This window comes from Elephantulus edwardii, unplaced genomic scaffold (genome assembly GCF_000299155.1).
Source record: "Elephantulus edwardii isolate Elephantulus edwardi_28Jun2011 unplaced genomic scaffold, EleEdw1.0 scaffold00005, whole genome shotgun sequence".
Taxonomy (NCBI): domain Eukaryota; kingdom Metazoa; phylum Chordata; class Mammalia; order Macroscelidea; family Macroscelididae; genus Elephantulus; species Elephantulus edwardii.
In genome coordinates, this window is record NW_006399755.1 from 24,581,565 (window position 1) to 24,598,881 (window position 17,317).

The window sequence follows — 17,317 nt, forward strand, 5'->3', positions numbered from 1 at the left end:
TGGTATGTTATCTTAACAAGGCCTGGAAATATATGCGTGCACAATTGAATGGGGAACCTTGGTTGTATACATGTCGATGTGCTGTTGTCAGGGTGAGTGATAATATCTGCCAGCTGCTCCAGGGGGGAAAATGAGGCAGTATGTTTCCATATTTATAACCTTGGAAACCCTAGGAAACAGTTCTATTCTGCCCTATAGGATCATTATGAGTGAGAACTAAATTGTTGGCAGTGTGTATTTTGTTTTTTATAAAACCAGATTAACAGAGTAACTAATTCATCCGTTGAGGAAAATATACATAGGAATCTCTCATGGTCTAATGGATAAGCAACTGTGCTACCAATCCAAAGGCATGTGCTTCAACCTGCTGGAAGGTCAGCTGTGAGTTGCTCTGACTCAGCAGCACAGAACAGCATAATACATATATTTTCAAATACATATTTAAGTTGGCCAAAAGACATTTTATGAATATCTGTACTAGGAAGAGGTATTAGAAGCATTAGTTATTATTTAAATTTTTTTATGATCATGTTTATAAATAAATCATTTCATTATCTCCTATGTTTTTTCTCTACCCATTACTGTCCCTGTAGGAACTTTGCTAATTTGTCATTGTTTCTTAAGCTCCTAAAAGGATGCCTGAAATAGAAGAGACTTTAACAAACAGTTACTAAAGGAATAAGGTCAAATAATATTAAAACATTTATGCTTTTTTCCTTAAATGTAGATATACAGACAGTATAATCTTATCCATTAGAGAGACTCCAGACTTTAAAAAATTAAACTACTTTCAAAAAATAAAATTGTTTCTATTATTGTTGCAGAGATCTCTATGCTACTGTTAAATTGCTCTAGAAGATATTCATAATACTCTTTAGGACTGAAGTTATCCTCATACATCATTGGTCAAATTAAGTAAGTTAACATAAATGTTTATGAGCAGTTTTATAATCTGTTTGTGTTGTTACTGTTTATATCTATTATTTTTAGTGCACAACTTACTGTTATTTATAGGTTGAACTGAAAATGGAGGTGATTGAAAAATAACTTCACCAGTGGTGATTTCCAAAAGCATAAGATACGTAGAGTGGAGATTGGATGTTGACACAGGTATATGGCAATCACAACATCGATGAATACCACAGATGCACTGAACAGTCGTAAAACTGCTTTTTCGTGGGGGTAGAGATAAAACTTCTGATGTTTCCGATCTATAATAGAAAAATAAGAGCAAAGCGTTAACAAATAGTTGTCATTTTTTTAATAGGTTTAAAAAGAAGACCAGTTTATATACATTCTGTTTCGAATTGTCCTTAATTCACACTATGTTTCATACAATCATTCTGATGAGTTCTACTTTATAAAATTAATCAACATTGAGCTATGCCCACAAATACCCTGTCTTTCCAGATCTCTGCTGGATCTTTCCCATTTCCTTTACTCATCCCACCCTGAATCTATCAGACTGTGCAACTCTATGATCTAAGCCCTGCCCATTATAATCTCTCTGCTCCTACTCTCCCAACCTTGGATTTTCATACACAGTATGTTAGTGATCTTCCTATCTCTAAAATAATGGTCTTGATACAATTTTTATATCCTTATGCAATGGAGTTAGTGCAGTCCGCATAATGCTCTCCAGTCTCTCCCAAGTTACTTAGTAACTCAAAACTATAACTGTAATAAACAAAACAGAATAAAACCTATTATGTAATTTGTCCTATCTTTCTTTTTATGTTTTCCCTTGTTTATTTACAAATTCTTTCCATTTCCCTCGCCACCCCCCCCGATCAAATTGTACAACCCAATAATTAATCCCCTCATCCCCTTGTACATCCACAGTCCCTCTGCTTCCAGCCTTTCCCACCCCTCCTGGATTCTTATACTCATTATACAATAACAGTCTTATACAATATTTATCCTTGTGGGATTGAGTTAGTTCACTCAGCATAATGCTCTCCAGGCCCTCCCAAGTTAGGTAATAATTTTAAAAGTTATTGCTCCTGCATACTGTGTAGTTTCCTATGTGTAAATGTACCATAACTTCTCAATCCATTTGTTTGTGGTTGGACATGTGGGCTGTTTCCATATTCTTGCAATGGTGAACAATGCTGCTATGAACACTGGTACATATATCACCATTTGTATTTGTCCTATCTTTCTTATAGTGGTATACTCATGTACAAGTTCAAATTTAACTTGAAGAAAATGGAAATGTGTCTATGAGAACAAAAAATCAATCTTAAACCTATCTAAGTGTGATTAAAAAAAAAAAACCAAAAAACCAAAACATTTTAAGAACAAAAGACCAAAAAGCATACAAGTTGTGGGATGAAATCAAGGACATCATCTACAAAGAAAGCAAAAAGTCATTAGAAAGACAGGAAAGAAAATATCAAAATGCATATCAGAAGACTCTGAAAATTGCCCTAGAATGGATAAAGGCCAAAACAATGGGAAGAAATGCAGAAGTAACAGAAATGAACAGATGAAAATAGGAGCAGGAGAAGGGAACATAAATGTAGCACTAGGGGACAAAATAAAGTATAATGAATTGTACAAAGAGGTAGAGTTAGAAAACCAAAATGGAAGAACTTGCTCAGCATTTCTCAAACTAGAAAAACTAATTCAAGCCTTTAGTTGCAATATTGAAAGATTATTGTTGTTGCTGATTGCCATTGAGTCAAGCATGACTCATAGAGACCCTATGAACAAAAGACCTGAAGCCTTCCTATAACTATCAACCTTTTTAAAAAGTTTGTAGAGTTTTCAGAGACATGTTGTTTAAGTAGTGGATGCCACTCCTGCTTCCAAACCTCTCTGAAACTGGGAGTTCCACCAAACACTGTCTGCCATGAGTAACCATATGGAATTTAACACCCCAATGGCACAAGGTTCAGCATCACAGCAACCCCAGGTAACCTCAGTACAGAAAATGACAGAAGAGTGCTGCACCACCTAGAAGATTGTTCCTCCAAAACATAACAATCAACTTTTAAATACAAAGGCCCTCCATGAGAACTTGTTGACTCTAAATAAGAGGCTTAAAAAAAAAATAACATAACAATATAATATGTTGTTGTTATGGGCCTTTGAGTCACCAGGGACCCATAGCAACCATTTATACAGCACCTCTGAACCCTTCTCTGTCCTGAGCCAGTCTCACTGACACAGCAACCCCCATTTCCCCAGTTACTTTATCAATCCATCTCATCCGGGTCTTCCTCCACCCTTCCAAGTATGATGTCCTTCCCCAAGGACCGGTCTCTCTTGACCACGTGCCCAAAGTATGTGAGACGGAGCATCAACATCTTGGCCTCAAAGGAGAAATTGTATTTCCCCGTCTCGAAAACAGACAGATTTGTTTTCTTGGCAGTCCATGGTATGTTCAAGACTCTTCTCCAGCACCACAACCCTAAGGCATTGATTATTCTGCTGTCATCCTCACAAGCAATTGAGAAGACCATGGCCTTTTTAGGTTCATCTTTGTCTCTGGGAGCACCTCAAGGGCAGAGGTAACAATTCTCAATCTTCATAGGAGGAGTTTATAGCACACTATCCCTTACATAGTAGATCTCAACTGGAGAATTAAAAAAGATAAGTTCTGTACTCCAGAAACAACAAGAAAAACAAAAAATCATTTCATAGCATTTAAATATATATAGAAATCATATGAATAATCATGAAGTTATTAGAAAAACTGAATGACACTAAGACCACCACCAAACCACTTGCCTGGGAGTTGATTCTGATTCATGGTGCCCCATTTGTTTCAGAGAAGAACTCTACCTCACAGGATTTTCAAGGCTATGGCCTTTTAGAAGCAAACCATAAAACATCTTTCAATACAACTCTACATGAGGTAGAACCACCGACCTTCCAGTTAGTAGATGATGCTTAACCATTTATATCACTCAGGGACTCTAGTAAACGATGAATTATATTTGTTAATTACAAATTTCTGACTATTTGAACTGTCCACCTGGAAAATGCATGGTAACTAAATCAAAGTAAAGAGAAATATTTTTCTTTTTCACTCAATTTCTAGAGCCCCTTTCCTGAATTCACAGTTCAGAACAAAAGCATATCCATGTCTGGAATATTCTGCTACCTTAATTAATAGGAAGAGGTAAGAAAGAATCTAATGAAGAGCAATATTTTTAATATAAGAGTAATCTACAAACATAGCGAGCTGTGGTGGCCTAGTGGCAAGAAGCTGCACTGCAGTCTCAGGGGTATGCAGTTCGAATCCACCAGATGCTCTGCTGGAGAAGGAGGAACAATCTCCTCCTGTATCAGTCAGATATGATTTGACAGTACACACAAAAAATAATGAAGTAAAATAATTTTTTTAAAAAAAAGAGCAATCGACAAACCGCTCCTTAGAGATGTACATAGAAATAAAAGAACATGTAGGATTGAGAAATAATTTATAACTCACTTTTGCATGTGGAAGATCTGGCATTGCAAAATAAAAAAAAAAAACAACAAACAACTTTGTATACCATAAACAGCCACATTATTTTATACTTACAGAACATATAAAGCATGGACAGCAAGGTCATCTATCTTGAAAAGATTACGTGACCCCATATAACATATGTATAATTCCAAGTCCCTTTTCATCAAGTACTGTATGTTCCAGTTTACACCTAAATTAAAAATAAACTACATTATATCTGAAAAACATTCTAAATAACTCAGTGAAAGTGAAGAGCTAAATTGAATTTACCAAAGTTCTAATAACACTTCCAGTGATCATTTTGATAGATTGAAAACTGTCTCTAGCTGGTGGCATGCGTTCTTCCAACTCATTTACTCCCATAGGCCCACAGTTTTTATTTTCTTATAAAGTTTAAAAAAAACAGAAATGTATTACTGGCTCAAAACTGTTTGGGTGTTTGGGTTTTTTTCTCTTGAATCACTTAACTAGACATAATAAGATTTCAGTCCATTCTCACATTCAAAGAATAAAAAGAACTCTCATATACCAAACTATAAACACTTTTAAAAGAATCTTTTAAAAGTCTGCTTTAGTAGCAAAGGCACAGGGATTTACATTTGAACTATGACACATGTCTAAAAATCTTAGCACTATAATATAATGTTCTTGTGTATTGTTGAGTCAGAGATGACCCATAGCGGGCACTCTGGAGGATTTTCAGAGGCCATAATTGCTCGGGAGGAGAATGCCCATCTTTCTCCCACACAGCGGCTGGTGGCTTCTGACTGACTGCCTTCGGATGGTAGCACAACAGCCTCTTTCCACTAGGCCACCAGAGCTCCCTTTTATTATGATAGATGTGAAATACATACAATGAGAGAGTTCAATTTCCTATTGCATTATGCACTTTAAAACTGAGCATAAACTTGACTGAAAAGCAGAATTAATGATGACGATGAAGATATTGACGGTTTGTCATTCAAAATACAAGAAGAATAAAAGCAGACTAAGTACCACGTCAATGTCCTATAAAGCAAACTGTACTTGGCACAGTAATAAGTTTAAGTGCTCATAAACTTTTAATTAACAAAGTAATTTTAGATATAAAACCTTAAATTTACTTAGAAATCTATATAATAATCTTAATTTATACCTGAGATTAAAACCTATTGCATTAGGGTCACACATTCCCACTCCATCCTTCATAACTAAAGAAAAGTTTAGCATATCAAGGCCAGAACAGGGGCCTCAACTTCTCAAGTTCATTCTTAAGATGTTGTTGCTGTTGTTATGTGCCATCGAGTCATTTGCGACTCATAGCGACCCTATGCACAACAGCCCTAAACCCTGCTCTATCCTGCGCCAACAGCACTGCCTCTGACACACCCATCCCGATTACCCCAGTCGCCTAATCAATCCATCTCATAGAGGGTCTTCCCCTCCTGAGCTGTCCCTCCACCTTCCCAAGCATGATGTCCCTCTCCAAGGACCCGTCCCTCCTGGCAACATGTCCAAGCATGTCCAGACGAAGCAACAGAATCCTTGCCTCCAAGGAGTAGCTTGGTTTAATCCTCTCCAAGATGAATCTGTTTGTTTTCCTGGCAGTCCATGGTACATTCAGTACTCTTCTGCAGCACCACAGCTCAAAGGAATCAACTCTCCTTCTGTCCTCCCTAGTCATGGTCCAACTCTCTAGTGCATAACAAGCGACTGCAAAGACCATGGCCTGTATCAGGCGCACCTTAGTCTCCAGAGAGACACCATTACTCCTGAGTACTTTAGAGAGGTCCCTAACAGCAGACTTTCCCATCATGATACGCTTTTTGATTTCCTGACTGCTGGTGCCAAGAGTGTTGACTGTGGAGCCGAGCAAACTGAAGCTGCGAACAATCTCAATCTCTTCGCCACCCACCCTGACGCTGCCAATTGGTCCAGTGGTGAGAATCTTTGTCTTCTTGACATTGAGCCTCAGTCCATACTGAAGGCTGCAGTCCTTGACCCTCCGCAGCAAGTGCATGAGGTCCTCCTCAGTTTCAGCAAGCAGGGTTGTGTCATCTGCATAACGGAGATTGTTAATAGATCTTCCACCAATCCTGATGCCACAATTCTCATCATAGAGCCCAGCCTCTCGGATAATCTGCTCTGCATACATGTTGAAAAGGTATGGAGACAGGAATGCATCCCTGGCATAAACCCTTCCCAATTTTGAACCATGCAGTGTTACCCTGCTCTGTTCTGACTACTGCCTCTTGGTCCAAGTATAGGTTTCGCATTAGCACAATTAAATGTTCTGGGATTCCCATTCTTCTCAGAGTCAGCCACAGTTTGTTATGATCCACACAGTCAAATGCCTTTGCATAATCAATGAAACACAGATAGACAGTCCTCTGGTATTCTCTGCTTTCAGCCAAGATCCATCTAACATCAACAGCAATATCCCTAGTACCACGAACCCTTGTAAACCCAGCCTGGACTCTGCTGTTGTGCTGTTCTAGTTGTTTTTGGATAATCTTCAGTAGAATCTTGCTTGCATGTGAAAGCAATGACACTGTTCTGTAGTTTCTGTAGTTTCCACACTCAGTTGGGTCACCCTTGTTTGGAATGGGAACAAATATAGATCTCTTCCAGTCAGTTGGCCAAGTGGTTGTTCTCCAGATTTCTTGGCACAGCTTGGTGAGCACATCCAGGGCAACATCTGTTATTTTTTTCCTTCATCACCATAGGCTCTTGCTCATATGTTGTTTCATGAAATTCTTTTGTATCTTCCAATTCCTTTCGATAGGTACAGTGACTCAGTATAATCTTTCCATCTTCTTTTAATACTTCCTGGATCATTTAATATTCTGCCTTAAGCATCCTTGATTATAGCAACTCCAGGTTTGAATTTGTTCTTCAGTTCCTTGAACTTAAGACATGCTAAGCGAGTTTGGCCCTTTTGATTTTCTGACTCTAGCTCCTCGCACGTTTCATTGTAGTATTTTGCTTTGTCATTCTGAGCTGCCTTTTGGAATCTTCTGTTCTGCTCTTCAGTATCTTGAATTCTTCTTTATACTTTAAAATAATATTCCATTTTAAGACAAATTAAACAGCTATAAATTCAATAAGGGACACAAAACTACAACTGTCAAGTGGTTTTGAAGTCTGAATTTATCCTATTCCTGTTTTTCCTTTATTCCTTACTGCTTGCAGCATACTGATAGGTTTCTTTTTATCTAATCAGTGATGCTCAATTTTGAGAGATGTAGCTTTCCAGGGTATGGAACAACTGACAATGTCTGGGATAAGTTTTGATTATCACAACTAGGAAAAATACTACCAGTACCCCATGGGTAGAGGCCAAGACTACTGTTAAATCATCCTAAAATATTCAGGACAGTTCCTCACAGCCAAGAATTATCAGGTCCAAAATGGCATTGCTCCTGAAGGTGATAAACCTCTATTAACCCTACTCAGCATGCTATACTTAGGGAGTTTTGTAAGTTTCTTTATACTCCTAAACTGACTCTGCCCTATTTAACTTCTCCAGTGCTACAGGATATGATTTTGTTTAGATTTCTAGATATAGCATTCCTGACTACACTAACTATGCATTGTATTTTACAAAATTTTATTTTGGGTATGATCAGATGATTGACCCTAGTTTAATTGTCAATACAAGATGATGATTTCTTAAAATATACATCCTTAACAAAGTAATTTATTCACATAATTTTTGAAAGATTATATCACTGTTCTGTATGTTTGAAAATAATAACTAGTACCAGGAATATTAAGTACTTACCTATTTGTGGAAAAGATACAAATTTTAAAATTGAAGAAAATGTCTCCGTATCGGCATGTTTAGAGCAATTGTTATACTTCTCATTCCAAAAACAACAATGGGAAATTGTTTTCGAAGATAAGTTAGGAAAGTAGGTAGCACTGGAATTAACATTAGCTTCAACAACTGGTTTGTAATTTCCACTTAAATATGAAGTGTTCTTTGACATTCCATCAGAAGGCAAGGGGAAGTCATAAGTTGCATTTGGTGGCATGCAAGACATCTTCAATCTCCAGAAAGTAATTGGATATAACATATTAAATGCAGTTTTTGCATAAATGCACTCTGTTGGAATAATTTTTAAAACATGGAAATTAGTTAATAATTTAGAATAAAATATGGAAATATATGACCAAGTTAAAGGCAGTTACTACATTAATAAACTATTAACACTTTAAAAGGACATATAGACAATCAATCATTTTGGTAAAGTTATAAATGGGAATTATATGACAATTAATTATATTGTACTAAAAGCAAAAATAAAACACTTCCAGCTCATTGCTATTCAGTCAATTCCAATTTGTGGCTGACCCTCCAGCAGTTTTTCAGAAGTTATAAATCAAATAGGCGGAAACTGGTCATCTTTCTACCACTGACCACATGGTGGATTCAAACATCCACAGAGGCTCTAGCACTGTATCTCCCTGTGAACTTTCACATTGTACTTGGTAGTCATTGCTCACTTTCTAAGTGTCCAAACACTAAAGCATAGCTCTGTGCTTACACTTTACAAGTTGGTGCTATACTTGGAAATGAACATTTATTTTACAGGAATAAATTAACTTTCTGGTATCCCTTTATAGAAGTTATTTATTTATTTATTTTCCGCATCCATTTAATGTTATATTTACACTTTAATGATAATAAATAATGATTAAATGTTTTCCCTTTTAAAAACAGAATTATTGTTTATGTGTGAGGGGGTGAAGGAAATGGGAAAGATCCAATGTGAGAAACAATATACATGAACTTTGTAAACAACCTGTATGTTGTTGTTGTTGTTGTTGTTGTTGTTATGTGCGACTCCTAACGACTCTATGTACAACAGCCCTAAACCCTACTTTATATTTTGCCAATCTTATTGTCTCTGACACACCTATCCCCATAAACCCAGTAATGGAATCAATCCATCCCATCAAGGGACTTCCTCTCCAGCACTGTCCCTCTACCCTCCCAAGCATGACGTCCCTCTCCAAAGACTGATCCCATCTTGCAACATGTCCAAAGTATGTCAGAAAGAGCTTCAGAATCCTTGCCTCCAAGGAGCAGCCTTGCTTCACCCTCTCCAGGATGCACTTGTATATTCTCCTAGCAGTTCATGGTATATTCAATATTATTCTCCAGCACGAAGGCTCAAAGGCATCAACTCTCCTTCTATTATCCCTAGTCATTGTCCAGCTCTCTGACACATAGCGAGAAATAGTAAAGACCATGGCCTGTAACAGGTGTACCTCAGTATCCAGACTGACATCATTACTCTTCAGTACCTTGGTGAGATCTCTGACAGTAGACTTTCCTAATGAATCTTTTGATTTCCTGGCTGCTGGTAGCAAGAGTGTTGTTGGTAGATTCAAGCAAACTGAAGCTGTCAACAATCTCAATCTCTTCATTATCCATTATTAGAGGGTCAATTGGCTCAGTGGTGAGAAACTTTGTTTTGACATTGAGCTTCAATTCATATTGAAGGCTACATTGCTTGGCCCTCCGCAGCAAGCACTTCAGGTCCTCCTAAGTTTTAGCAAGCAGGGTTTTGTCATCTGAATAATGCAGATTGTTAATGAGTCTACCTCCATCCCTGATGCCACACTTCTCATAAAGCCCAGCCTCCTGGATAATCTGTTCTACATATAGGTTGAAAAGCTATGGAGATAGGGCACATTCCTGGCATATACTCTTTCCATTTTGGACAATGCAGTGTTTCCTTGCTCTGTTCTAATGACAGCCTTCTGCTCCAAGTATAGGTTTTGCATTAGCATGATCTTCTGAGATTTCCATTCTTCTCAGAGTCAGCCACAGTTTGTTGTTATCCACCCAGTCAAATGCCTTTTCATGGTCAATGAAACACAGATAGCCTGGTACTCTCTGCTTTCAGCCAAAATCCATCTGGTATTAGCTATAATATCCCTAGTACCACAGCCTCTTCTACCTCCAGCCTGCACTTCCAGCAGTACTCTGTTTATGTGCTATTCCAGTTGTTTCTGGATAATCATAAGCTTATTCTTGCTTGCATGTGACATCAATGATATTGTTTGATAATTTCCACACTCTGTCAGATCACCTTTTTAGGAATGGGAACTAGTATAGATTTCTTCCAGTCAGTAGGCCATATGGTTTTCTTCCAGATTTCTCAGCACAACGTGGTGAGCACATCCAGGGCAGCATCTGTTTGTTGAAATACGTCAATCAGTATGCTACCGATTATTAGAGCCTTGTTTTTTGTCAATTCTTTCAGATCAGCTTGAACTTCCTCCTTCATCTCCACAGGCTCTTGCTCATATGTTGTTTCATAAAATTCTTCTGTGTCCACCAACTCTTTTTGGCACAATGGTTCTGTGTACTCTTTCCATCTTCTTTTAATGGTTTCTGGATCATTTAATATTCTACCCAAACTATCCTTAAGTATTGCAGTTCGAGGTTTGAATTTGTTCTTCGTTTCTTTAGCTTAAAAAATGCTGAGCAAGTTTGGCCCCCTTGACTCTAGCTCTTTGCACGATTCATTGCAATACATTACTTTGTCTTCTCACGCTGCCCTCTGGAATCTTCTGTTCAACTCCTTAATATCTTGACTTCTTCCCTTTGTTTTGGCTTCTCAGTGCTCAAGTGCAATACTTAGAGCTTCTTCTGACAACCATCTTGGTCTTTTCTTCCTCCTCTGTCTTTGTAATGACCCTTTGCATTCTTCCTGGATGACACACTTGATATCCTCAACCAGTCTTCGCTCATTAATGTCTAAAGCCTGAAACCTGTTGAGATGGTTTTGAAATTTAGGTGGGATAGACTCAAGGACAAATATTGGTTTCTGTGGACTTGATTTAATTTTCCTCAGCTTCAGCTTGAACTTGCATTTGAATAGTTGGTGATATGTTCCACAATCAGAACCTGGCCTAGTTTTCACAGCTGATATTGAGCTTCTCCAGAGATTCTTTCCACGGATGTAATTGATCTGATTGCTTTGCATGAAATCAGATGAAATACATGTTTACAGCCTGTGTTTATGTTTCTAAAACAGTGTATTTGCAATGAATAAGCCATTGACTGTGAAAAATTATATCATTCTGTTATGATGCTATCTATTGATCCCATTGTATTTTTGGTTTTTTGATGTTAAAATATAATTCAAATTAATTATGATAGTCTTTGTGAATCGACTCAACAGCAATAAATGTTGAATAAAGAAAATTGAAATACAATTGAGACTGTAAACTGGACAAAATATATGGAAGATATTTCACAATATCAATAAAATTTTAAATATGTGTATACAACATATATAATTTTTCTTCAGAAATAAACCTACTGTAATAGTCACCCAAATACAAAAAAGGAGAAATGATTTTTCAAATACTATTGCTTGTTAGAGAAAAGTAAAGGTCTATAAAGATAATTTGGTCAATGAAACTACTAATTTAAGATATAGTGACAAAACAAAATCCTGTTACTGAGTCATAACGAATGCATAGCAAACCCTCCAGCCAGTTTTCAGATAATTTAAACCACATAGGAGACTATCTCTCATCTTTCTCCTATGGATCAGCTAAAGAACACTGTAAAGCAACCATGAAACAAGTAAACTAATAAATACTGACAAGAACAGCTGTCATGGAAAACCTCATAAGCAGTTCCTTAGTTCACCTCTGCCTTGCATGCGGACTTCCGAGTTGTAAAACAATCCAGTAGTAGATGGAATTTGCTCCAGGACTTAAGAACAATAAATTACATAGTTGGACCTCTACATCTTGTGATCCCTAACCTTTATACTATAATAGACAAAGTGCTAGTCAATAGGCCTTTTATTGTAGGAACTACCTTCCCTCTGTAAGTTGATTTGTGCCACTATTAAAGCCTCTACGTGGAATATTACTGCTTTTCAATTTTTGACTCATGTACTTTTAACTTGTTAGTTAAATTTGTGTCTTCTGGGCTGCAACACCTCCATGATACATCTTCAAGAATATGAACATGCACGGCTAAGCACAATTGATAACAGTGCATCTAAATTCCAAAATCAATCTCCATAATAGTCTATGTGTTTCCTATTGTCAAAGGGGCCCTTTAGAGTAGTGAGAGAAGATCTTCACCCTGAAACCTACAGGGTCCCTTTCCAGCAGAAAGTAGCTAAGAGAATATGCCATCCCCTTTTCCCTATGAATCAGGGTGAAGTCTCTCTCAAGGAGGGGTAATGAGAAGAATTCTACAATGAGAATGGGAAATTCTGTTAACCAATAAAGGAAAGGGTTTTTCAAAGGATAAAATATCTACCTCCAGTAGACATTAAAATGGCAAATAACTTACCCCAAAGCAATACCACCATGCAGAATTTTTGGCAATTCATCTTACTTCAAAGAACTAGGCCTGAAAAACAATAAGTTTAGAACAATAACATGAGCAAAGAAAAATTTTACATATACATGACATACCTCTGGAAAACATGAAAATGACTAGAAATAATAACTCTTTCTATTGTAATCCTCTAGATCTATATCAGAGAGATGCCACACATGAAAATGTAAGTTCTTTTTCCCTACAAAAGTATTATTCTCTTAAATAACTAGACATAAACCAAATAATAATATAGAATATTCCACTTTCTTTTAAGACATGGGAATCCTGAAAAGGTAATTAAGACTGAATTTTCACATGACCAAAAATTCTCACAGTATTTATTAAATATATGAGTGAAGTGAATCTAACATCATATTCTTCATACCTTTCTTGCTCACTTTTAAATGCCTCTTATTTTCTGAAGGCATTATCTTTGCTGTAATACTACAAAACTGAACATTATACTATAGGTAATAATTATGCATTTATTGCTAATAAATAAGAGAGAGGGTTGGCTATGGGTTGGCTCTGACTCAATAGTACACAACAACAACATGGTGTATATTCAATAAATAGGAGAGATTTTTCCAATGTACTGTTAAATCCATTGCTCATATACAGGTCCTGTTAATGTTCACATTGGAGAGTAGTAAGGACAATCCAATTTAATCTAGTGGCTGAACAGATCCAAATTAGAATGTTATCAATCAAGTTTACCATAAATTCTCTTCCATTTTCAACATATCATGAATAAGATTATTTGTACTACCACGTCATGGATAAGATTTGTAATACAAATTTAATATATTAAATTTAGCTTTGTAATGAAATACTAAAGATTTCTGATGTTCCTGTTTTTGCTATAGCTCAAATGGAAATGTGATTCACAACAAAAAAGTAAACTCAGGTAAGAAGCTCTGAACTGGTGTCAGGACAGTGGGAACAGTCCATCCTCTCTCACTAACTAATCAGCAGAAGGATTGAAGACATCACCATTCTAAACCTCAAGTCCCTCTTCTACAATTCAGATCATTTGGTAATCTCTGTAATCCTTTTCAGAGGTGCTTATGATTCTAAATAGATTGTTGTTGTTAGGTGCCATTGAGTTGCTTAGGACTAAGAGTAACCCTATGAACAAAAGATGTGAACCCTGTTCTGTCCTGCAATTTCAGAGGGCTTTCAAAGGTCTGTTATTTAAGAAGTGGATGTCAATCCTGTTTCCTAGTCTGGCTTAATACGGGAGTTCTACCAAAACCTGTCCACCAAGGTAAACCTTATGGCATTTGACACACTGTGGCACAGCTTTCAGTATCACAGCAATCTAAAGTTTTCTCAGTACAGACAACTGACAGACAAGTGCTAGACCACTTAGAACAATGATTGTTAATGAAATAAAAAACAACCAAAACAGTTTATACTTGACTTTCAATTAAAACAACCTACCCTCTAGAACCCAATTGCTTCACCAGACTCTATATTATTAATATTATGGAGATTTGCCACATATAAACATACGTAAAAACCAAATTATAAAATATACAGAACATGTGTCACAATTCTTATAAGTGACACTATGTGTTGAAAAAATAGAAATATGTGTTTATTTTAATGTCTAAGTGACTTGGGGAGGGGTCAAAATGAATCAGCAAAAGCATTCCACAGGATTGTAAACTTGCTTTTCATACTATAAGTTATTCATGAGTAATTAAATCCTTTTTATAAAGGGATATCTGTTGGCCTAGTGGGTAAGGAGCTGTGTGGATAACCAGAAGGCATACAGTTTGAATCCACCAGCTGCTCCACAGAAGCACTGTCACTATTCTCCTATGTGATTAAACTGCTTCTGAAAGACCACTGGAGGGTCAGCTTCGAGTTGGTTCAGGCTTAGTGGTATATAGCAACAATAACAACAACAATATACAACGGATAATATCACAATGTTTCTTTAAGTTTTATAGAAATGTATTCTGTTTGGAATTCTCATTATCTAATCATACTAAATGTACACTAAATCTGATTTTTTTTTTTATATTGTCTGTTTTTTCTCTGATATTTTCTAAATAAAATAGACCCCAGGGCAAATTTCTTAATCGCACATCATTGATACAACATATCACTACACTAAGGATTTTGATTTAACTGCCTATACCTAACAATTCATTCCAATGACTCAATTGATCTATTAAGGGGCCAAATGGACCAGTTGTTTTCCTTGAATGATACAATCATTCTTTTGAATAATTTTCCATGCAAACCACAAAAGATAATTTAATTCTTGGCAGTAAGGGGAGCTCTGGTGGCCTAGTGGAAAGGAGCTGCAACTACAATCCCAGAGGTGCACGGTTCGAATCCACCAGATGCTCTGCCGGGGGAAGGAGGAACAATCTCCTCCTGTACCAGTCAGATCTGATTTGATGGTACACTCACATAAAAATAATAAAATTAAAAAAAAATTCTTGGCAGTAAAGGTTCACTTTTCTATAACAGAGAAACAATCATCAGTATAAAAAGGGCAAAGATCATGAGTATGCTGATGAGTAAGAACCAATGTCTTCCATGAGTCTATCAAGAGAACGGAATTAAAAAAAAGAGAGAGAGAACAGAATCCTAGTAAAGGAAATTATAACTAAAAATATTTTGGTATCAATCAAACTATTGAAGAAGATATTGCTGTTTCCTAGGTACTATGATTTAAAAATAACAACAAGAACTAACACATCCTATCATTGAAGTAGTAGAAAATAACAAAATTTGATGACTAATAACTGGAAGGATTGAGCTAGTGGAAGCAAATTAAAGGTGATCCTAGGAGAACACATTAGGTTTCACTGTTTTAGCATATTAAAAGCTTAGTCAAACTCCCTTTTCAAATGAAATTTAGGCAGCACCTCAATACACTAAAAGAATACCCCAAAAGTGAAGTGTTGTGATTAAAGTTGAGATTGTGAGTCCTGTGTGTTGGACCTTCACCAGACTCTCATATATATATTTCAAACACAGTAATGCTCCCACTGATTCACAAATAGTGACTCATGGGTAGATTTTTAAAGTACTGAAGTTAGGAACATTATTTATATACAGTACATGAAACAATCGTTGTTTTTGTTGTGTAACATCGAGTCAGAACCAATCCATAGGTGACCCTCCAGCAGATTTTCAGAGACACATAATCACATGGGAGGAATCTTCCCATTCTTCCGCAGAGCAGATGATGGATTTGAACAATGTGCCTTCAAGATTGCAGAACAGTTTATTGTTCCTAAGCCACATATTTGGAGTGCAATAAATGTTTATTAGGAAGCTCTGGTGGTATAGTCTGTAGGAAATAAAGCTGCTAACTCAAAAGCTAGTACTTACTTCTCTAGCAATTAAAATTAGCCAATGGCTCCGCAGGAAAAAGATGGGAAGTCTCTTCTCATGTGAAATATCTTCTTGCTGTTGCTGTCAAGTCACCTGCAAATCATAGCGACCCTATGTACAACGACCCTAAACCCTGCTCTATCCTGTGGCAATCTTATTGTCTCTAACACACTTAAGAAATGCTGAGCAAGTTTAGCCCCTTTGATTTTCTGACTCTAGCTCTTTGCACATTTAATTATAATACTTTACTTTGTCTTCCCGCACTACCTTTCGAAATTTTTTCTTCAGTACCCAAAAATTTTTATTTATTCCCTTTACTTTGGCTTCTCAGTGCTCCAGTGTAATACTCAGGGTCTCCTCTGACATCCAGACTTTGAAAACCCACTGGAATATCAGTCAAGAGTTGGATCTGACTATACTACAAAGACATTTTCACTTTGATATGTGTCTGTGCAATAAGTAAGTTTAAGAAGAAGAGAGAAATGGAAAAAAAAAAACCTTTTTCTCCTCTACGTTAGACTTTTGGAAAGCAAGCATATTTATAAACTCTAGTTAACAAAAATCTTACTGTAGTTATAAACTATCGAGGTGGAGCTGACTCATAACTGATCCTCCAGTGGATTTTCATAAATCACACAGAAGGACGTTGCCCATCTTTCTCCCGTGGAACAGCTGGTGGAGTTAAGCTGCATACAGTCCTTACCACTAAGCCACCAGAGCGCCTTAGCATCTTGTAAATATTTGTTGAAGTGATTAATGTAGGTGATGGCTACTCCCGTATTTTTACTACTTGCACGTACATACATCTGCTATATCTAGAAATATAAGGGGGGAAATCCTATGCTGAAATAGGCAAATATTTGAAAAATATTTTTTTAAAGTATACAAAGAAACATCCAAAAAAGGGAAAAAAAACCCTACAAAATTATATACCTGGAAGTTGAACAATTCCATTTGAACATGAGCAAATAATAGAATAAACGTAAAAGTTTCTTGAAAAAAATCAGAATGAAAGTACAACCTAACAAAATCTCTGGAATATAGCTTAAAAAGTCCTTAAAAGACCAATACAAAGCAATAAGCAAACACATCAAAAGGGGAAAACATGATAATGGATTATTTAACTCAGTATCTCCAAGAAGTAAAAA

The 17,317-nt window shown here is 36.6% G+C and overlaps 1 protein-coding gene across 1 annotated transcript in view; it reads right to left on the bottom strand.

The window, feature by feature from the left end:
- Positions 1 to 12,819, bottom strand: part of LOC102852003 (leptin receptor-like) — a 201,200-nt gene extending 188,381 nt beyond the window's left edge. Inside the window, exons 1-4 of the mRNA XM_006879839.1 lie at positions 12,780 to 12,819; positions 8,226 to 8,549; positions 4,535 to 4,652; positions 1,003 to 1,211 (exon numbers count right to left, since the gene is read on the bottom strand). Coding sequence (XP_006879901.1) covers positions 1,003 to 1,211; positions 4,535 to 4,652; positions 8,226 to 8,549; positions 12,780 to 12,819 — 691 coding nt within the window. The remainder of the gene's footprint in view (positions 1 to 1,002; positions 1,212 to 4,534; positions 4,653 to 8,225; positions 8,550 to 12,779) is intronic.
- Between the last annotated feature and the right edge of the window lie 4,498 nt (positions 12,820 to 17,317).